Source organism: Cricetulus griseus (assembly GCF_003668045.3).
Source record: "Cricetulus griseus strain 17A/GY chromosome 1 unlocalized genomic scaffold, alternate assembly CriGri-PICRH-1.0 chr1_1, whole genome shotgun sequence".
Lineage (NCBI taxonomy): Eukaryota > Metazoa > Chordata > Mammalia > Rodentia > Cricetidae > Cricetulus > Cricetulus griseus.
The window spans coordinates 74,660,391-74,683,160 of NW_023276807.1; the positions used below are offsets into that span (position 1 = coordinate 74,660,391).

General features: G+C 39.2%; 1 protein-coding gene across 1 annotated transcript; it reads left to right on the forward strand.

Moving 5' to 3' along the window:
• Window positions 1–3,482: 3,482 nt before the first annotated feature.
• On the forward strand, window positions 3,483–21,905 carry Slc10a2 (solute carrier family 10 member 2). Its single transcript, NM_001246820.2, is given in 6 exon segments — window positions 3,483–3,966; window positions 10,934–11,052; window positions 16,206–16,294; window positions 17,406–17,581; window positions 19,756–19,913; window positions 21,608–21,905. Coding segments are annotated over 6 exon segments (1,047 nt in total). The 5' UTR covers window positions 3,483–3,589; the 3' UTR covers window positions 21,736–21,905.
• Window positions 21,906–22,770: the final 865 nt, after the last annotated feature.

Below are 22,770 nucleotides of genomic sequence, written 5' to 3' on the forward strand. Positions count from 1 at the left end.
TTAGAAATGTAATTGACACTTTTTTTAAAGCCAGAACTGTAGCACTATGCCTAGTCAAGCAGACCGCTCATTTACATTCTTCTCTTGGAAACTTAAGTTCTCCTCAGTGAGTCATCTCAAATTGGGTACCAGCTTTGTTCTGAACCTGCTCTGTACTCTCTACAGTTTGTCCTTCTGCTTCCAACACTGTGACAAAGAAAATTAGTGTGAAGATGCCTCCAAAAGCTAGGAATAGAATTCCCTTATGTCCTAGCTGATCACTCCTGGGTGGGTATCCAGAGGCCACCAAGTCAAGACACTTTCACATCCATGGTTATTGTAGCACCACCCACAATACCCCAGTTATGAGATGGACCTGGGTGTCTGTCAACAGATAAATGGATAAAGAAATGGTTGTATAGTTATGTATTGAAGATTTATTCAGTCAGGAAAAAAGGAATAAAATTACATATTTTTCTGGAAAATGGATGCAACTAGAGACAATCATTTTAAACAAAACAATCCAGATCAAGAGAGACAAACATCACTTGTTCTGTTATTGCAGATCCAAGAGTCTGTAAAGATACATAAAACCTTTTATTTATATGACAGAAAAACAGAAGCAGGATTGGCAGAAATTGATTGAGGGGACAGAGAGTGATAAGGGCCAAAGTTCTGGATCTATCATAAAGGAAAATGTCTTTATGAAACCTGTCACCATGGACAATGAATATACACCAATTAAAAATATTTTTGACAAATGTGTAGTCATCAAAACAATCACAATTAGAAAGTTTCTTTATTAGAAACAATATGGCCATCATTAAGTCAAATGAATATACTTATTTGAAAAAAATGAAGAAGAAAGATACAGAGGAGTAGGACTGATTGTAGATGACCAGACCTGTCACAAACTCAGTCACAATCGTGAAGCTTGCTTGCTGCCCTGGCATTCAAGGGAGGTCTCAAAGTTAGGTGCTTTGGCCTCATAGTGAAGCCTTTCAACTTACAAGAAACTCAAATTTTCCTTGGCAGACAAAAGCTGATGAAATTAATAGGCTATAGGGAATAAGGTCCCAGGCTACCTTTTTAAATTTTACTTTAAAGGTTACCTAAAGCAAGGCAGGGAGGATCGGGGAAATGGTGCTGGCAGGTACACAGTGGCAGCAGCAGGGGGCGCACCCTACTCACATGCCTAGGGGCTGGCTAGGACCAAGTGAGGAAGAGAGGCAGAGGTCAATCCCCAGGAGATCTTGGTGAGGTACAGCCAGGAGGAGGAGAAGAGGCCTTCCTGGGAAACCTAGCTAATCATTTAACCACAAAGTGAGGCAGGTTGTGGAAGAAAAGAAAGGATCTTTCAGAAGCTAACCTCTAGCTACCTGAATCCTGTCTAAGCAATCTAGGGCTGGATTTGGCAGAGCCATTTGCAGCTCACCCACAGGAGAAAGCGCAGAAAACCTAACAGCTGAAGAGGACATTCCTGGGACAGAAGTCATGTCAACAAGGAGAAGGAATCAGTGACCACTTAAGGAAATAGCTCTGACCATGTCAGTAACTCATCTGTAAATTGAAGAGATGGTGTCTCCAGACCCCAGTTGCCAGGACTTGAGGTTGTTTTCTCTTTTGCCTGGTGGTCAGGGTGATAAGAAGGCCATTCTTCCTGTGCAGAGTTGTTCTACACAGGCAGTTTCTGAGTGTGAGTAGTCAGACTTCACCATGGGGGTACAACTGGTGACACAGTAGGAGCCCTGGCCATTCTCAGCACTGTTACCAGCTGTGAGCTCCACAGAAAACAAAGTTCTACCCAGATTTATAGACTCAGAGCCTGCATTTTAACAAGACCCCTCCCCACCCCAGAGGAACTTGGGAACACTGAATTCTAGGAAACTATTCTAAGTTTGTTTGTTTGCTTGTTTATGTATTTGTATATTTGTTTATGGTTGGTGTGTTCATTTTCCTGGGAGAGGGAGATGTAAAAAGAGTCACAGTCTACTGTCCACATGGCTTTGAACTGAACTCTCAAGCTTCATTCTTTGCACAGTACTGAGACTACAAATATGGACCACGACCCCTCCTATTCTAATGATGGGTTTTAAACACCAGAGAACTGAACCATCTCTCCTCTGCCTATTTTTTTTGTTTTCCCTATATACCTTACAGTGCTCTTCCCATCCATCACAAAGGTAACTACTTAATATTTCCAGAAGTCTCTTAGAATTCTTCTCCTTATACACACACACACACACACACACACACACACACACACACACACACAGCTAATTTTATTTTTTATTGTTTTATATGTCAATCCCAGCTCCCCCTCTGTCCCCTCCACCCCTGCCCCTCACTGACCCCCTATCCCATCCTCTTTCTGCTCCCCAGGGAGGGTGAGGTCTTCCTTGGGGGATCCTCAAAGTCTGTCATATCATTTGGAGCAGGGCCTAGACCCTCCCTCATGTGTCTAGGCTTAGAGAGTATCCCTTATGTGGAGTGGGCTGCCAGGTCCATTGGTACACTAGGGACAAATACTGATCCACTGCCAGAGGCCCCATAGATTGCCCAGGCCTCCTATCTGACACCACTTTCAGGGGGTCTGGATCACTCCTATGCTGGTTTCCCAGCTATCAGTCTGGGGTCTATGAGCTCCCCTTTTGTTCAGGTCAGCTATTTCTGTGAGTTTCTCCAGCCTCGTCTTGACCCCTTTGCTCATCATCCCCCCTCTCTGCAACTGGATTCCAGGAGTTGGGTTCAATGTTTAGCTGCACACACCTAATTTTAATCCCTGACTCTAAGCACAGATAAATAAAGTGTTACTTGACCTAATCTGGAGTTCATCCCTCTAAATAACTGTATTGTGGCTATCTATCAAGCACTTTGCTGCCATGGCAATACATGCATATGACAGACTCTCTCAAATAGAAACATATGCACCCTCAAGTGTAAATCACCCTCCCTAAGTTTTCTTCCAACCCCTTGAAGTCTCTGAAGCATACCTATGTTTTGTAGACACTGTCATACCTACAAGGAAGAGTGGGACCATGTGAGAGCTATTGTAAGACAGCTGGAAAGCTCCTTCAGTCTGCTGTCAATTTGTAACATAGCTTGGCACAGGGTTATTGGTTTTTGCTTTTAATGTAATTTTCAAAGCCCCAATCCTCCCCACTTAAAGTAAAAGGAAGGAATAATATGCTTTCCTATACCTCAACCTTTAGAGTGCTCTAGAACTCTGAATTTACTTATTTTAACTAAAATTATTCAGTAAACCTTACTGGCATTAAACATTAACATGGCTATTTTTATGTGGCACAGTTCATTATCCTGCCAATAAATGATTAATTATAACTTTCTGTCCTGGCCAGTAGTTTTTCTGGAGTTTTATGATTCATTATTTGTGCTGTGTTGTAATGCGGCCTCTCGAAACTGAATTACTAGCATTTATTGTTTTTTATTGCTTCTCTAACTTGGCTTTTGAAAGAGACACCAAGTACCACATGTTTAGAAAGGGTTTAAAAGTTTGACGTGTTAACTAAGTGTTACTCAGCTGGCAGTAGATACAGAACCGAGGACAGGTGCTTCTGTGGACTTGACTGTTTACACCGCACAGCCAGTGATGGATAACTGGACCGTCTGTCCCCCCAATGCAACTGTCTGCGAAGGTGATTCCTGTATAGTACCGGAGAGCGACTTCAATGCCATTCTCAGCGTGGTGATGAGCACTGTGCTCACCATCCTCCTGGCCTTGGTGATGTTTTCCATGGGGTGCAATGTGGAACTCCACAAGTTCCTGGGACACTTAAAACGGCCATGGGGCATCGTCGTGGGCTTCCTCTGTCAGTTTGGAATCATGCCTCTCACAGGTTTCATTCTGTCAGTGGCCTTTGGCATCCTCCCGGTACAAGCTGTGGTCGTGCTAATCCAGGGTTGCTGCCCTGGAGGAACTGCCTCCAATATCCTGGCCTATTGGGTCGATGGTGACATGGACCTCAGGTAAGACAGACTCATCTGCAACTACTGCAGGCTGCTGGCGTTAAGCTTGGCAACCTTTATCACTTCCAATGTCCGTTTGACCAGCTGCGTTGGCCAGATGTCTGACTAAGGAGTTAAAGGAGAAGGCGAATCACTGCATCTTCTGAGACAGCTGCTTCGCTCTTAGAACTGGGGACTTTCCTTTTGTACCTGTGAAGTTTTGCAGTTATCACCCAGAAACAAAAAAGTAACTTTGTATCCTTAATAGTTTTAGTTAGCACACAAAGAAGCAGGTATCTGTATGACATTCGTTTGTACATATATCATTACTCTTTGTTCTAAACCATCCCTCATTACCATCCTAGTCCGCCACACTCCCTCCTGCTGGACGTTTCCTGTCCTACTTTCCTTTTCTTTCCTTGCTTTCAACTTCCTGCTCTGCCCTGATAATTCGCTCTCTACCATGTCTTATGTGTATATGACTGTGTGTAAATATGTGGATTTAAATCTAGATACACATCTGAGAAGAAGCCTTGGTGCCTGTCTTTCTTAGACTGTACTACTATGCTTGCACATTGAATTCTAGTTTTTTTATTTTTTTATTGTTTTTGGTTTTTTGAGACAGGGTTTCTCTGTGGCTTTGGAGGCTATTCTGGACTCTCGAACTCACAGAGATCCTCTGCCTCTGCCTCCCGAGTGCTGGGATTAAAGGCATGTGCCACCAATGCCCGGCCACACATTGAATTCTAACTCAGTTAATAAGAAGTTGTATTAACTCTGGGAGTAGACTCCAAGTTTTTTTTAATTTAAATAATTATTTTCCAATCCACAACTGTTACTGCAAATGTCTTGCTGTAATGAAATAAGGAGAAACTTTCTTTTTGATAGCAAGTCCAAATACAAGCTCAAAGTCTTTGGTCAACATCAGTTCCATCAAACCACCTGTTCTTTGGACAAAATACTTATTGGCTAAAACCAAATGAAGAGTTCATAAATTCACTTTAATCTCTGCTGACACTGAAAGGAAAAAATTCTTCAGCATTATTTCAATTATGCTTACTTCTCTATAAAATGAAGAGAAGATAATTTCTCTGTTTTTCAACAAAGTAATCTAACTGTAATTATTGTCCAATCCAACTCGAGCCAGTGTGAACTAGAACCAGGTGGGAGGGAGAAAGAAAGATGAGGCATTAATGGGACTAAAGCGGGAGTTTTTCATTCTGAAAGTCAGATAACCAAATGTCACTTTCCTCACGTCCTGAGGAAGATACACATTTCAGCTCAGCCTTGAGCTGTTAAAGAACTATGTGCTTATTAAATACTGGACAGCCTGCCATCAGCTCTGTTAGTTCCTGGCTGCCTGGTGAGCAGCAGGGAACTAGACATCAACTCCCAATTGCTGTAATTTTCCTTAGAAAACAAAGACTATGCATTGTTCATTTTTGTATAGGGACATGGAATTGCTCCTTAGCAACAGTTATTTCTTTCCTTAAAGAAAAGCCCTGTGAAATAGCACAGAATGATGAATGCTATTGCTATTTAGTTAATCTGTGAACCACAATATAGTAATCAGGACTTCTTAGGCTTCTTCTCCAGTGACCTGCACACACACACACACACACACACACACACACACACACACACAGAGAGAGAGAGAGAGAGAGAGAGAGAGAGAGAGAGAGAGATCCAAGAACTAGACTGTTGGGAGTGACCCTGAGGATTTGACCCACACTAAATGGCTTCTTTATACTTGTAGGTTTTAAACAATACAGCCTTGTACAGCCTTGTACAGCCTATACCTGAACATAATGATACACATTCTTGCTAAATATAGGATCATTTGTATGTGGTACCATATCAGTGTAAGGATACATCGCTTATACCATGGACAAATTACTCCCTACTCCAGTCCAGAAGACATTACTATGTTTTACCACAGTGGAAAAACAATGCGTGCTATAATTGTCCACTGTCATAAAGATTTGTCATGCTACAATGCAAGATGACATAGGGTTTAGAGAGATGTCTGAGGGACTAAAAGAACTTGCTGCTCTTACACATGATCTAAGTTTCACTCCCAGAACCCATATCAGGTGGATTAAAACTGTAACTCCAGCTCCAGGGGATAAGATGACATCTTTTTGGCTTTTGTAGGCACCAATGCTCACACATGTACCCAAACTCACACACAGCACAGATACAAACATGTTAATAAATAAGAAAAGAATCAAATAAATAGAGCCCTCTTTTTAAAAGCTGACATTACACATTTTGTGTTAGGGAAATGGTGTTTAAACATTTCTTTAAAGAAAGTGAAGTCTCAGATGCTAAGTAACAGTCCTCCAAAACTTAATTCCACTGGAGTGAGTATTGGACAATCTAAGTCTCAGAATAATTTATATAGATGCAACCTTATCTACCACTTAGATTTCTAACTCTGTATTCTTGGAGCACTGCATGCTTCATCCCCACTTGAACTCTAGCAATGCCAGAAAACTCATTTTAAATGAGTTACCTTTATCTCTAGAGCTAACAACACAAAAGGCACCAGAACCATGTCACTTGGCTTTGCCTTTCTGGGATGTGATGCCTGAAAGGGGAAACTATTTACCTGTCCCACATTACCTATTCTCGGAATTTCACACTCTCTAATTACTTCAAATGCACGAATAAATAAAAACAGTGATTATTTTTAGCAGCAAATAGTATTTCAGCTATTTCTTTTGTAACTCCCAAACTAGGACACTATTTTTTGTAGGTTAGATCAGTACAGAGAAATCCTCAGCTAAGCTTTGTCATGGGCAAAATGTGCACAAAATGTATTAGGGAAAAATTAAAGGTACCAGACAAGTGAATCTGGTGGTAGCAAAGGTTTCTGGGTGAGGCACACAGAAATTTCCTTTCTCCTTTCTGTCTCGGGTCTGTCCCCTAGCAAAGGTAGATATATGATAACTCCATCCTTAGTCATAACCTCAGTTGAACCATGTAAAGAAAAATTTCCTTTATTTCTATTCCATTGTCTTTTTTTCAGCTGTCTTATTCTCATTCATTCTTTCCTCAGTTTCTCCAATTCTTGCTGCTTTATATACACATTACTTTCTAGGTTTTTGTTTAGAGACTTTTCCAAACATGACCTTGTCTTTCACCAAACTTTACATATTTCATTTTCCACTTAACTGTTCATTGATATTTTCAAGATCCATGACCCTCTGGCTTGTCAGAGCAGTGCCTTCTCTTCCAAACACATGTACACGAATCTTTTCTCTCTTGGAGAACCAATTCAATCCCACTTGACTCTTTCTTTTATCTCTACTCAGAGTAAGCAAACTCTATTGCTTCCATGAAATACTTATTTTTATTTTACTGGCTAGTGTTTATTAGACATTTTGAGGCAGCAAATATAAGGCAAAATTCTTAAAGAACATTGGTGTATTTTAGCTCTCCAAAGAATCTTAGGGTCTTCTGTATTGTCAGTTGAGAAAAATTAAGGTTTATAACCTTTTCCAAGGTCATCAAGTTGGTGAATGTCAGTGTCAGGTTTAGGATCCAGACAGACAATATCTACTGGACTCCTCTTGGCTCTTGACCTTTGATCACATACCTATCACCTGTGCAGTCTACAGAATCAGACACACGTCTGTTGATACTTCAAAGGTGGAGTTTCACTTTTGATGTGATTACAGTCTTTTGTATTTCTTTATCTTTGATTCCACTCAATTCCTCAACAAACACCAAATCTTTAGTTATGAACATCATTTCCCCCATATACATAAATGTTTTCCCTAGCAGTTAATAGACTTATGTGAGAAGATTGAAGCCAAATTATATTTTTAATTTTCTAATTCATTAGAGTTTTTATCATTCTAATGTGATCTTCTCAGAAGTATTTATATTTTCAACACCTATGCCCTTTATAGAACATAATTTTTTACATAAAATACATTTTTTGTTTTGCGAAGTTATTATTCTGCCTACTTTTTATGAAGGTTCTCTGTGAACTATTTCCACAGTATTTTTGTTTTGTTCTTGTTTTTAGCTTGGGTACCATCAAAGCCTATCCCCCTTTCATTTATTCATCAACATCTTATAGTCAAGATTCCCACTACATCTAAACCCTTAATTTTCTAACTTCCATCTTTTCTCTCCCATGAAGTTTCACTAAGAAATTTCTCAAACCAAACTCAAAACCACAATACAAATTCTTAAGCTGAACAATAATTCTCATTCAAACTTTTACAAGGATAATCCAAATTATAACAAGAGAGAAAAACCCTGACTTCCTTCTTTTTCTTTTTCTTTTTTTTTTTTTTTTTGTTCTTGTTTTTGTTTTTTGGGTTTTTTTTTTTTTTTGGTTTTGGGTTTTTTTTTTTCCGAGACAGGGTTTCTCTGTGTAGCCTTGGCTGTCCTGGCACTCGTTCTGCAGACCAGGCTGGCCTCGAACTCACAGAGAAGAGATCCGCCTGCCTCTGCCTCCTGAGTGCTGGGATTAAAGGCGTGCGTCATGGATGCCCAGCTGACTTCCTTATAATATGTATTCTTGCAGTTTAAAACCAAAACCACACAGAATCTTCCTCTTCACCATGAGCTGATAAGAAATACTGTTCCCCTGAATTCCCTCCTCACTCTGAGGACATACTAGATGCCCAGCCCAGCAAAAAAAAAGGGCTTTTATTATGAAGCAGGTTAAGACAAAGAATGTCAGAACAGTGAAAGAAGAAAGGGGGAGCAGATTTGAAAATCCCAGTGTGTTAGTTACAAAAGGAGTGATGCATGGCTAATAAGTGAATGTTTTTGTTTTTGTTTTTGTTTTACATTCTTTTTGCTACAGGATGCTACCTTTATTTGTCTACATAAAGTTCATCTATGACCACAGTTAAACTTATGAGAAATTCTTTTTATTTCATTTTAGTTAGTATGCAAAACAACACATTGCATCATGATGTCAGCTCATACTTTATCATTGGGCTTCACTAAGTCACTGTCCCCAATGTCCTTCCCACACTTTTGCCCTTCCCCCTTCTTCTTAGTCCTTCTCTGCTTTCAGGTCATTATCTATCATTGTGTGACATTTTTTCTGAGGAGAAGTGAATAAACAAGCACTCAACATAGATAGGACGCCAACAACAGAAGCAAAGAGATGATTCCACGAAAAGCTAGCTAATGAATCAATGAGTTTAATTGTAGTTACTTTTACAGAAACATGGACAACGCATAGTTTGCTACCCTATTACCAAAAATGCCTCTCATCCTCAAACAACCAATGGCTGTATAAATCCTTGGAGAGGTACAAAACTTTGTGAGCACACATGCCCCAGCTATGAGAGAAAGTTAATAGGCCCAATCTTGTGAATGTTTCCTCCTGGTAATCACAGATGCTGACATATAAAAGGGAAATGGCCACAAATGGCCATATATAAATTGGGAGTGAGAGAGTCAGAGACAGAGACACTGAGACACAGACAGACAGACAGACATATGGACAGGTGTGGTTCTATATGTAGGTGAAAACATATGATACTTGCTCTTTGATTTCTCCCTGCCCTCAGGAAGTCCTTTAAATGCATCTTTTGTATTGGTTTGCTGTCACAGTATTTTAGCTCTATTAACACAAACATCTTAATCAGAATTATTTAAATCCATTTTAAGTTCATGCACTTAAAAAAGGATTACTAACAAAGTTAAGACCCCTGAATGACTTTGTTACTACGTGTTATTTTGCCCAAATTATGCAAATCTATTATCAGATGCATTAAGATAAAACCATTTATCTTCATCTAGTTTCCTTACCATTTGTTGGGAAAGGAAAGATATGTTCTGTAAATACAACTGACTTTCCTCTTGGTATTGTTCCAGAAACCAAACAGCACTGGCTGATTAATTATTTATAGCCTGTGAGGTCACGGTGACAAAGAGAAGTCCAGTGAATTACCCAGACCCACATACTAAGGGACATCATTTTCTTCCAATCCAGTGTGCACCTTTAAGCTCAGGTATTAAGTTCTTCGGTTCTACAAGCAGAGAATGTAACCCTGTGTCCAGGATTTTTTGAAGAGAACCAAGAGGACCCACTACTCAAAAGCTTCTCTTCCATTCTCTGTTATAGTTCTAAAACTAGCATCATTTAATTTAAGAGATTCCTCCAGATCAAAAACCAAATCTTCCTACTCAGTCAGGCACCCATAGTAAACAAAGTGTTTGCTGTTCTCTGTTGACTCAAACAGTGATATTACATTAACTTTCCCAGGGAAGATAAGAACAAACATCTATTCACCCTGGTAAGAGACCAAAGTAAGGATTTCACCCAAGTCCCACTTGTTAAACCAATAAGTTTATTGAACTTCTTTAGAAAGCACAAAGAAAAGGTTATTCCTAGAAGTGTCAATAACCCCAAAACAGATGCATTACCACAAAGTCCACCCTATCATAGTCAGAGTCTACTCCTGTAGTCAACCTGAATATTACCAGCATATAGGGATGGGGTAAAAGGGAATGGGTTTCAAACTAGAATTCTGGGTAGGCTCCTGTGACCCTCCCAACACCCTTACTACAGGAAAATGTCACCACTTCCATTATCATTACCATAGACTAGTTAGCATCATACTGTTTGGCTTATTTCATTGTCATGGCTACTACATCAAGGAAATTTCTATTCCAAGACAGTCTGGTGTGGTAGGTTGTGCTTGGAGAAAAAAGTCATATGCAATAGGTCACAAGCCCAGACACTTGGTACCTTCTTCAATAATTATTTTTAAGCATCATCGACTACCCTCTATGATCTGTGAGAACAGACACTGAGAGAAGGATGGATGATGCAGACTATGTGAGAAGACAAGTACAGGTGACTCTGCCCAAATCCAGGCACTTTACAAATATGACCAATATGTATTTCTATCATCATACAGAATGATGTGTTGGTTGAGTCTCACAGAAATTGAAATATTCCCTAGAAAACACAGGTAGTCACCTCAAGCTGTTTGTTTCATTCCAGTGTTAGCATGACCACTTGCTCCACACTGCTTGCCCTTGGAATGATGCCCCTCTGCCTCTTCATCTATACCAAGATGTGGGTTGACTCAGGAACGATTGTGATTCCTTATGATAGCATTGGTAAGTAATTTCTCTGTAGAATGCTTTATATTATCCTCAAGATGTCTGCTTAGTCTCTGCTAGGCTTTCAGACCAGGCTCCAAGCTTACACACATCATTTTTCAGATTTTTTTTATTTGAATTAAAAACAAGATTGTTTTACGTGACAATCTCAGTTCCCTTCTCCCTCCTATCCTCCCCTACCACCCCACACACACAACTAAAACCTTACCTATCACATATCCTTTCTGTTCCCCTGGATGGTAAAGCCTTCCATAGGGTGTCATCAGAGTCTATCATATCCTTTGAGATATGTCCTAGGCCCACCTCTACACACATATCATTTCACTTTGACCTAAGGACAGATCTTTTTCCCACATATAATTTCTTTATGAACTTACCCTGGAGTCTGTAAAAGTATTGAAAGAATGCAAATTCCAAAACTTAACTCCATGATGAGAAACTGAATTTGCTTCAGTTCAAAGTAACATGAAAAAGAAACAGCTTTAGGAATGCAACCTTAACCTAAGCGTCTCCTCTGAGGGGAATTAGGCTGCTAGCAAATGGGAGCCACTGTTTTCCCATGGTGGGTTTATGGTAACGATTGTCTTTGCACTACATATTCAAATTGAAGAGACACACATAAATAAATCAATAAAAATAAACAATAATGTGATTTCAGGATAGTAAGTAGTCATGGGGGGGCAGGGCAGACTGGGAACTCCTGGATGGGATACATTGTTGTTATCCTCAACTGTAAGCCATATGCTGATAGAAAAGTCAATTTAATGGTACTCTATATTTTCATGTCCTGCAAATCAAGATTGCTAGTTACTATTCTGCCTCTATTCATTTCTCCTCCTAAATGCCTCCCCATCTTGAAAACACTTCTCTTCTGCTTTGGGGAGAAAAAAATGGTAGAAGATAAAGCAGTTGGTATAACATAAAAATGGGGTCACAGATAGACAGAGAATGACCAGCATGTGTAAAGCAGGCAGTCTCTTAGAACCTTGACAAAAATGAGTTGTAGAGTATATGGTATGTAGCACTGGTCAACAGGTATACTGCATGACACTCTCTCTCTCTCTCTCTCTCTCTCTCTCTCTCTCTCTCTCTCTCTCTCTCTCTCTCCATCTCTCTCTCTCCCTCCCTCCCTTTAAATTTATTTATTTTACATCCTAACTACAGACTCCTCTCCCTCCTCTTCTCCCATTCCCTCCCCATCCTCTGTTTGGTTCCCCCACAATCCATTCCTCCTCTGTTTCTGTTTAGAAAGGGGCAAGCCTCGCATGCATATCAACAAAGAATGGCATATCAAGTTGCAGTGAGACTAAGCACCTTCCCTTGTATTTAGGCTGGACAAGGTAACCAGTACGAAGAGTAGGTTCCCAAGAGCTAGCCAAAGAGTTAGGGACAGCTACTGCTCCCATTGTTAGGAGTCCCACAAGTAGACCAAGCTATATAGCTGTCACATATATGTAGAGGGTTAAGATTCGTCCCATGTAGACTCACTTGTGGTTGGTTCAGACTCTGTGAGTTCCTATGAGCCAGGTAAGTTGTTTCTGTGGATTTTCTTGTGATGTCTCTGACAGTCTCTTTTTAGGCTGACTTTGCAAAGAATTCTTCCCTAATCTCTTTTAGAAAGGTTTTGGGTTTACTATTAACAGAGCATACATTCAAGGTCAAACTGAAACTCCCCAAGATATTAAAAAAGAAAATCCTGTGGGGATGGGAAACTAGACTAAAAGTCACTTCCATTTCAAAGAAAGATTATTTTCATGATTAAATATGACTCAGCCTACAGACAACTGAGTTAGGACAAATTTTGTGAGCACTGACTTGGGATAGGCATCTGTATTGCAATTTTGCTGTCCTCCACATTAAATTGCAAGTTACCCCTGATTTCAATGGGGGATTTTGAATCTACAAGATCCCCATATTGGCCCCTGAGTAACTCCTAAATATCAGTAAAATCTCCTTCCAACATGGTTTAGAGTGACATCCAAGTCCAAGTGTGTATGCTCCTGCTTGCATCACAAACTCTCCCCTCAGTGAAAACCTTCCCTAGAGTTAAATAATTCCTTATGTTTGAGCACTGAACAATATTGTAGGTGTCTCCAAAAAACTATTGGCTGACTATACCATTTTGGTTGGACATTATTCAGTGCTAAAGCAAACAATTTAAGCCTTAAACTATTCTATTTTTAATATTCAGCCCCTTCTGGAAAATGCCCTATGGGAATATTACCAAATATGTGCTACTGTGTGGATGACTTATGCCGTATAATTTAAGTCAGATACCTTTTGAGTTGGGTTTTGTTTTGTAGCAAAGTATCACAATGTAGCTCTGACTGTCCTGGAACTTAATATGTAGAGCAGGTTAGCCTCAAACTCACAGAGATCTTCTTGCCTATGCCTCCCAAATTCTGTGATCAAAGGTGTTGTCATGGTACCCAGGCAAACAAATAAATTTTGAAAGGAGGAGAAAATGAGAAATGAATTAGCATGTCCATAGGAGTGCCCTGATAAGATGTCAAAAGGAAGAAGGAATACAAAACCAGAAGATTAAAAAGAAAGAAAGGAAGGAAGGAAGGAAGGAAGGAAGGAAGGAAGGAAGGAAGGAAGGAAGGAAAGAAAGAGTAAGGGAGTTTTGAACACAAAAATTATTTGCTCACAATGTGTGCCTAGGCAGTTCTCCAAACTGACCTTTTCCCTGTTTGTTTTCTAGTCTTCTAATGAGTGAAAAAAAATGAGCTGATAGCCTCATGAGATGTTGTCATCACTTATAAATGAGGTTATTGAAGCTTGGAGTAATTATTTAATTTGCCCAAAATTACTGGGGAGCTGGGAATAGCTACTGGCAGGCTCTCCAGCCTACTCTACAGGCACTGTGCTTGTGACACCTTCCACATTGCTCAGCTTGCTTCTTCCACTCTAAAAAAAAGTGCTGCCGAGCCCTGAAGATACTGACATGTGGCTGAAAAGAGGCCCATCTGCAGCTTGAGTCACTAAAGTTGAACTGTGTCAGGTAGCTATGCCAACGTAAGTGAGTACCTGATGTCAACATCGTTGTGCATATCACCACAGCACAGGCAGGCAGGCATCATTCCACCCAACTGCTTGGAGGGAAACCGAAGGACGCTACAGCTTTCAGCCCCCATTATCATCTCTTCACCCATCCTCTTCTCCTCCCCTTTTGTTCCTCCTATTTACACTATGTAGTCTTAAATAAATAGCACACGATGCTTTTGATATATAGAAGCATCTCCTTGTGGATCTGTACAAACAGGCACCTTACACAGATGGCATTGACAATAAATCAGTAAATGGAGAAGTTTGGAGAGGAGATGGGCAGTTTCCCACCCCTGGAGTAAGCATTACAGCACCTTCCCTCCATGGGCAGGGGCCACACTGGTGCATGTGACAAACAGCCAGAACTGAAAATCTTCATCAGCTTTACCTGGCCCAGAGATTAAATGCTCTGTCATGTGTATTCCAAAGCCCTGTTCATGTTGCCATGTCACCTCAGGCTACCCCAATATGGGAGGACTCCAAGGCAAAGGAGCCAAGCAATTGTATTGGTATAATTTTAACTCAAAGTCTATAAAGTTTATGGTGTGGCTAGAGTTCCAAGAAAGGAAATCCCTTTAAAATGGTAGATACAGTAATAACCAAAGGGACTTTCTAGAAGACCTGACCAATAAATCTAACACTCTTCTCCACAGTTCTTCCTGTACCCTTTCCTCCTGAGTTTGAGTAGCTCTTTTCTTATTGTCCATCCTCTCCTTTTTCTTTCTTTTCTCTATCTTTCTCTTAGTTACTCTTTTAATTCTGCTAAGTATTTTGAAAGCAACAATACTTTCTGATACATTGAAGAATTTGTTATTAGATTCATTTAAATTAATATATGTAGGCTTTCAGTCTATAATTGTTGGCCAGACCTGAGTCAGTCTATCCAACACTAGGCAGATATCTACTCTCAAATTTTCACCATTTTGTTTCACTTTCTGGTACTACTTTAAAAGAGTTTTGACAAAGAAACAGTCCGTGAGAAGTTGGGAGTCTATAGTGTTCTGTTAAACAAAGGGACTATTGGGCAAACAAGTGTTAAATAATATAGAAATGACACAAATCATATGTCACAGGAATGGCAGTAAATTTCCCATGGTGAAGTTGGTTGAAGTATGATTCTTTTACCTGGTTGGGTGAACGTGGTGCTGAAAAGAATTACAATTACATGAGAGGCTGCCAGATGCATTATCTAACAGAAAATCCAGGGCATGGTTTTTCATCTTACTCTCTCACACGTCTCTGCCATAAATCTGATTAACTGAAATGAATTTAAATAATTTGTTAGCCTTCAAAATTCCTATGGATTTCCATAGGGGTCTTCAAAGTCTGTCATATTCTTTGGGATGGGGCCTAGGCCAACACCCTTGTGTCTAGGCTCAAGGAATATCCCTCCATGTGGGATGGGCTCCTAAAGTCCTATAGCCTCACCCTTCCTGGGGAGCAGAAAGGGTATCGGGTGGGTAGGGTGTTAGTTGGGGGGACAGGGGAGGAGGAGAGGGAGAGGGACCTGGGATTAACATGTAAAATAATTTTCTTTCTAATAAAAAATACATAAAAAAGAAAATAATTCCTATGGATTTTAAGCAACTTTTAGAAATTTTTTCCACTTTAAAATTTATAAATGTTTATTTTTTTACCACCATGAAGTAACAGGCCTATGAAGAATATATCAACCTACACTATAAGAACACACAGAGAGAGAGAGAGAGAGAGAGAGAGAGAGAGAGAGAGAGAGAGAGAGAGTCTATGGGAAGGTACTTTTTTCTGAAAATATAAAGACCTAATAGACTAAAAAGGCAAAAATGTTGCCAAATAGAATGAAAATAGATTGGTAACATAAGAAACCCTACAGCAGTCATCCCTGGATTGAGATAAATTATTTATATCACTACCTGTTATTAACTGGAATAGAGTGAAGAAAGAGAGAGAGAGAGATGTATAAAAAACAAATACGTGATTGTGAATTTGTGTGTGTATGTGTATCTGTGTGCACATAATTCTACATTCTGTTTTCAGCGTTCAAGAAGACAGAGGAACACTGCTAAGCCTTCTCCGGGATACTTTTCTTTCCCCTCTGTTAATGTTGTTTTCATCATTGTTAGGCACTTCTCTGGTTGCTCTTGTTATCCCTGTTTCCATTGGAATGTATGTGAATCACAGATGGCCCCAAAAAGCAAAGATCATACTTAAAGTAAGTACCCCACACTGGGACAGACTGCACAACTCAGTGCTCTGAAGTCAGAACTGGAACGAAATGGTCTTTCCATTTCCCAAACTGTGCTATTCTCATAACATCTACCCTCTGGAACACTTGCAACCGTCAGTCCTAAAGTCTTCCCTTAGAGAACGTCCTTTATGATCCTATCTGAGGGGCAAATTTCCATCCATCATTCAAGCCACCAAATGACCTTGCTGTTATATAGGCTGAGCTTATGGTATAAAATATATCTAGGCAGCTTTCTGAGAAGGTACAGCATATGTTTCTCATGTCTAGAAGATGTCTTTCATACCTAGCATATCTTTCTCATAACTAGAACTCGGTGCCCCCAAACTGGTAGACACTAGCCTGTGGGATGTGGGAGAATAAGGTAGTTAGAATTTCTTGTTTTACAGGGAAAAACAAAATTGTCATCTCCAAATATTTTTAATTTTAATAAAAGAAGAAGAAAATAGATCTGGAGAGATGGCTCAGCCATGAAGAATGTGAACTGTTCTTGCAGAGCACCCACAGCAGGCTGTTCAAAACCTCCTGTAACTCCAGTGTCAGGCCATCCAAGGACCTCTTTTGGACTCTGTGGGCACCAAAACTCATGTGCACATATGTACACATGGTCATGCATGTAGTAAAACTGAACCTTTTGAAAAGGAAAAAACAATAACCATGGCTTATGTTTATCCTTTTTTGACTTTGATGAAAACTTATATCTGTTTCTTACAACAAGCATAAAATGTGACTTGGGCAAGATCTTATGTATTGTAAGCTCAGAACTATTCCTTGGATGGATTAAGCATGAATACACCACCTGATGTTTCCTTGTCTCTAGAAGCTTTTCTCTTCCCACAAAGCTGAAGGGACATAGAAAACTCTATATTCATGTTCCCAAAGAAGCAGACTTCCCAAACTTCACCCCTGACAAACATCTTTGGACTCACCCTGACACAAGTATGTTCACAAAGCTGAAGGGGCATAGAAAACTCTATATTCATTTTCTCAAAGGAGCAGACTGCCCAAACTCCACCCCTGACAAACATCTCTGGGCTCACCCTGACACAAGCATGTTCACTTGTGACTTTTCTTCCAGATTGGATCCATTGCAGGTGCAATTCTCATTGTTCTCATTGCTGTGGTTGGAGGAATACTGTACCAAAGTGCCTGGATCATCGAACCCAAACTATGGATTATAGGAACCATATATCCTATAGCTGGCTATGGCCTGGGGTTTTTCCTGGCTAGAATAGCTGGTCAACCATGGTACAGGTATGAGCTTTAGATAAACTTTCTGAGCATATCAGTTTATAATAGCTACTGCACTAGTTTTCTGGGGTGCCAATACAAAACAACCATATGGCACAGAAAATGAGTCAGCAGTTGAGAGCACAGACTGCTCTTCCAGAGGACCCAAGTTTGTTTCCCAGCACCCACATGGCTGCTCACAATCATCTGTAAATCCAGTTCCTGGGTATCCAGTACCATTTTCTGGCTTCTGCAAGCATCAGACACAAATGTGGTGTATAAGCATATATGCAGACAAAACATCCATTCATATAAAATGATTAATTAAAAATAAGAAAAACTACCCCTAAGTGTGTCATTTTGACAAAAAAGGCACATTCTTACAGTTTCACAGGTCAGAAATCATACTTAAGGCAGCACAGAGCTGGCTTCCTCTGCGGTCTGTGGTTAAGGGTTTATTAGAGGGCTCTCACTCTGGCTTTTAATGTGTATCTTTTCCTGTGTCTCATCACATTTTATTCCTTCTGTACCTGACTCCAAGCTCAAATTACCTTCCTTTTATAAGAACACAAGTCACATTAAGTTACACAGAATCCTAATGACCTCATCTTAACTAATTATATCTGTAATAACCCTGTTTCCACATAAGGTCACATTCTTAGATATTGAGGGTTAGATATAGGATGGCAACATTTGAGTTTGAGTGAGGGATGTACTCAAACCATAGAAGCTGGAGATATTGATGCCAAGCTCAAAATCCTTCACCTTCAATCACTAAATGCAATATTTAAATAGCATCATTTGTTTATAAATTATACAAATCTCCAAGAAGTACTGGCTGCCTTTGTCTTGGACTCCCTGACATTCTTCTACATTACTCCCCAACCTGCAGTTTTTTCTTTGCTATGTACTCTGATTTAATAAGCAGAGGAAGCCTCATGAAAATAGTCAATTTTGTCTTGTGAAATATAGATATATAGATGGTAGGTAGATAGATAGATAGATAGATAGATAGATAGATAGATAGATAGATAGATAGATAGATATAGGTTCCTCCCAAAAGCACCAAACGGACTTATCACCCAAAGGTGATGGACACTAAAGTATGCTTATCATTTATCTAAAAACATTTTTCACAAATGGCCCACCTAAATAAACAGACAGGCAGGAAATCAGAACTAGAAACAGGTATTGGTGTGCATCTGAGAAAGAGGTGAGCAAGTTTGAACAGTGTGGGCACATGATGCTTGACCAGACAGACTCAGGCTTCATTCTAGGCCTGTCATTCACTCACTGGAAGACTTTGAGCTGCACGATTACTTTATCTTAGTTTTCTTTGTTGAAGATTAGAAACATTATTTTTTTTACCTTGCAGATTTTTAACTGAGACTTAATCAGAACAAAGTTAATTTTAAAATAAATGCCTTTGAGAAATACCATAGGCTTCAACATTTCCTGAGCCCTGATCTCTCCTGTATGCTTTCACTAAGTATATAATTTGAAAATGGGTAAAATGGACCTCTTTTGCAATATATGGAATGTTATTATAAATTATCGCACATTATAACTATATTGGGACTAGAGAAAAGGTTCAGTATTTAAAAGCACGTACTGCTTTTCTAGAGGACAGTGGTTTGATTCCTAGCATCCATTCTGGGTGGCTCAGAACCACTTGTACCTCTAGCATCAGGGGCACCCAATCTCTGTGGTCCTTGTGTGAATCTGCATTCACATGCACATACCCACATGTATACACATCATTAAAGATAAAATAAAGCTTAAAATAATATGTATAATAGGTTGCTTTATATATGAGTATATTTATGCAATGTACAGTTATGTTAGCAACAATATATGCCAAATATGGATGTTAAAAGCAGAGATAAAATCTAGGTACATGCTTATAATCTCAGTAATAGGAAAGCTGAAGTGACAGAATTGCCACAAGTTAGAAGACAACATAACTTGGACTGCATAGTGAGATCTATCTCAAAAGGATAGAAAGGAAGAAGGAAGGAAGGACGGAAGGAAGGAGGGAGGGAGGGAGGGAGGGAGGGAGGAGGGGAGGGAGGGAGGGCGGGATGATGAGGAGAAAAAAATGCAGTCTGTGTACAAGCTTTCGTCATGTACCTTCCCTTTCTGTTACATCATAAGTCGAATAATAGGTAAAGCATATACATTTTTGACCTTACTCCCAGGTGCCGCACAGTTGCCTTGGAAACCGGGTTGCAGAACACTCAGCTGTGTTCCACCATTGTGCAGCTTTCCTTCAGCCCTGAGGACCTCAACCTTGTGTTCACCTTCCCACTCATCTACAGCATCTTCCAGATCGTCTTTGCAGCAATATTATTAGGAGGTGAATAATAGTTCTGAACATATTCTACTGTGATTCTCCTTGAATTGCCAAAAGAGACTTTTTAGAGATTCCCCATTTCTGGCAGCTCATTGAGCAAACAAGTTTAAAGACAATTCCTCCCCAGAAGTCACTTATCATGACTTAATTTATGCTGATGCAAAGACTGTAATTTTATCACAGCTTTTAGTGAGGCTCTTTTAAGAGGAAGGCAGAGGAGATGGATCCTCTCTGCTGACTTTCCTTTCCTCAGGAGTCAGAGAGGTGTATTAACCTATAAGGAACATTTAAGTGTGCACCTTTCTAAATACTTCCAAGGAACACGTGTTTCAGTGATTCCCCACCCTCAAAGCGTAATCTCAACATGCTTTTTAAATAGGGTGACAAGTCATATCTATCATGAAAAATCTTAAGTCAGATGTATGTGTAAGTTTGTGCCTGTCGATTTTAAATATTCATATAAGTGAAGGAGTGTAAGCAAAGACATACCAGAGATAGATAACCCAGTTCTTAATTTTACTCTCTGATAGCATAACCTCCTCCTCCCTCATTTGGTCCACACCAACTCTCCTTCACCAAAATGGAACTTCTCCTTACATTTCACTATTCAAATTCTGATGGTGCTTAAGCCTTATTTTTAAAATCCTATTTAAAACAAAGAAACAAACTTCCTTTTAAAGTTTCATGACATTTTAATAGAAAATGGAAAGTGGAGGCACATGACAAAAATACTACAAAGATTTAAGTTAGGAAATGCCCAGAGATAGTTTCACTTATCCGTGCATTATTTTCAACCCCAGCTCCAGTATGCATCCATGTGCTTGCAGGTGGCCATCACACTAATGTCTCGGGGTTATTTTTCAGGCAGATCATCCTTTCTAGTATAGGAATCTCATATCACAGAAAACATCATATGGAGCCATCAGTATAGCTCTGAAGAAATGCAAATAAGTAGATGACTTGAGCTTTCTGGCCAGCCAACTTAGCCTAACCTGTGAGTCTCAGGCCAGTGGAAATTCCCTGTCTGGACAAGCAAGACAGATGACTCCTGAGGAGAAACATCTAAGGCTGCCCCTTGGACTCCACATTTACACACATACATGGGCATACATCTGAATATACACCTGGACCTGCCTGCACATGAGCAACACACACACACACACACACACACACACACACACACACACACACATACATGCAGACACATTCACAAACACACATAAAGAAAGAAATAAAAAATGATGTTGAAAAATACTTGTACCACATAAGAAAGGAAGTCAGATCAACAAGAAGAATGAGTGAAGACCAAAGCCTGAACATGTTAGTTAGACCCAACACTTTCCATAATGGATGATCAGGCCAATGCCTTGGACATTGTACTCAGGAATACAGTATATTTAGTTGAAGACCACCACATTAACTGGGTGGTAGTAGACACAAAATAAATTATTTTTTCCTTGCTGAAGCCATAAGAAGGTCATATACTTATGCTTAGCAAACATCCTCTGAAGCTCTCCGCCAGCCTTTTTCAGTGGAGCCTTGCTGCCTTATGGGTAACCCTAAAACTAATAGAAAATGCAAACTGCTTTCTGAGCTGTACAAAGCAACAACTGGCCAAAGTAATTTTTTAAGGTATCATTCTGAAATTTACTTGACTTCTCATATATTGTGTTGTTTTGTTTTTGGTTTTTTTGCAGCTTATGTCGCATATAAGAAATGTCATAGAAAAAATAATACTGAGTTACAAGAGAAAACAGACAATGAAGTGGAGCCCAGGTCGTCATTTCAGGAGACAAACAAAGGATTTCAACTAGATGAGAAGTAAAAACTAAGGGGACAGAAAAGAAAGCTTACTAACAACATTCATTAAACTACAACTATTTCATTTGGTGGAATGATCAGCAGAAAAAATGTTGAAAGCTAAATTCAAATCAAAATTTGTTATTGTTTTGGTACAAAGTGACTAGCAATCCATTCTTTATTGTGACAAACATCCGTGTGTGTGTGTGTGTGTGTGTGTGTGTGTGTGTGTGTGTGTGTATGTATGTATGTATACATGAGTTATTTCTCAGTATCTATATGGAACTGGTCACAGGATATCCCTTGATACTAAATTCACAGAAGTATAAGCTTCTTTCATAAAATGGCAAAATGTTTGCATTCATCTCTCATATACTTCAGATCAATACTAACTTACTTAAAATATTTAACATAATGTAAATGCTGTGTAAATAGTTGTTTTACTGTATTGTTTAAGGAATGATGCTTTTTTAAAAGTCTGTGATATTTTATGTTCAGTACAGACATCATTTTTCCTAATATTTTTGGCAAATGTGGGTTATACCCATAGATATCAAACTTATCCTTTGGAGGAAAAATGAATGTGCATAGAATGTATAAATAGATGTTAGATAGATAGATATATAGATATGATCAATCATCATTAATATGTTATCAGAAAACATCTACAGACCTAACTGAGTAAAGATCAGACTGGAAATCTTGTCATAGTAGGCTGGATTCAGAAACAAGCACTTTTATATGTTAAAATATAACAGATTATTACTATAAAATATTGATTTTCTTCAGTATTTATGATTGTAAAAAGATGTGAATGAATGTATTCTTTTGATATTTTAATCATCAGTTTGAGACTTTGAAACCTATTTATTTGTGATGTTTACACTATACTCTGTCAAGTATCTGTCTTTGTATTTTAGAAAAGTGGTTTCTTTCAATGATATTCCAAAAGCAGAAGTGAGAGAAACATTGCTAATGAATTCAATAACAAAATAGAATTGTGTTAAACACATCAAGGATATTTTACATCTGTTCTCATATTTCTAGGGTTCATCAATGA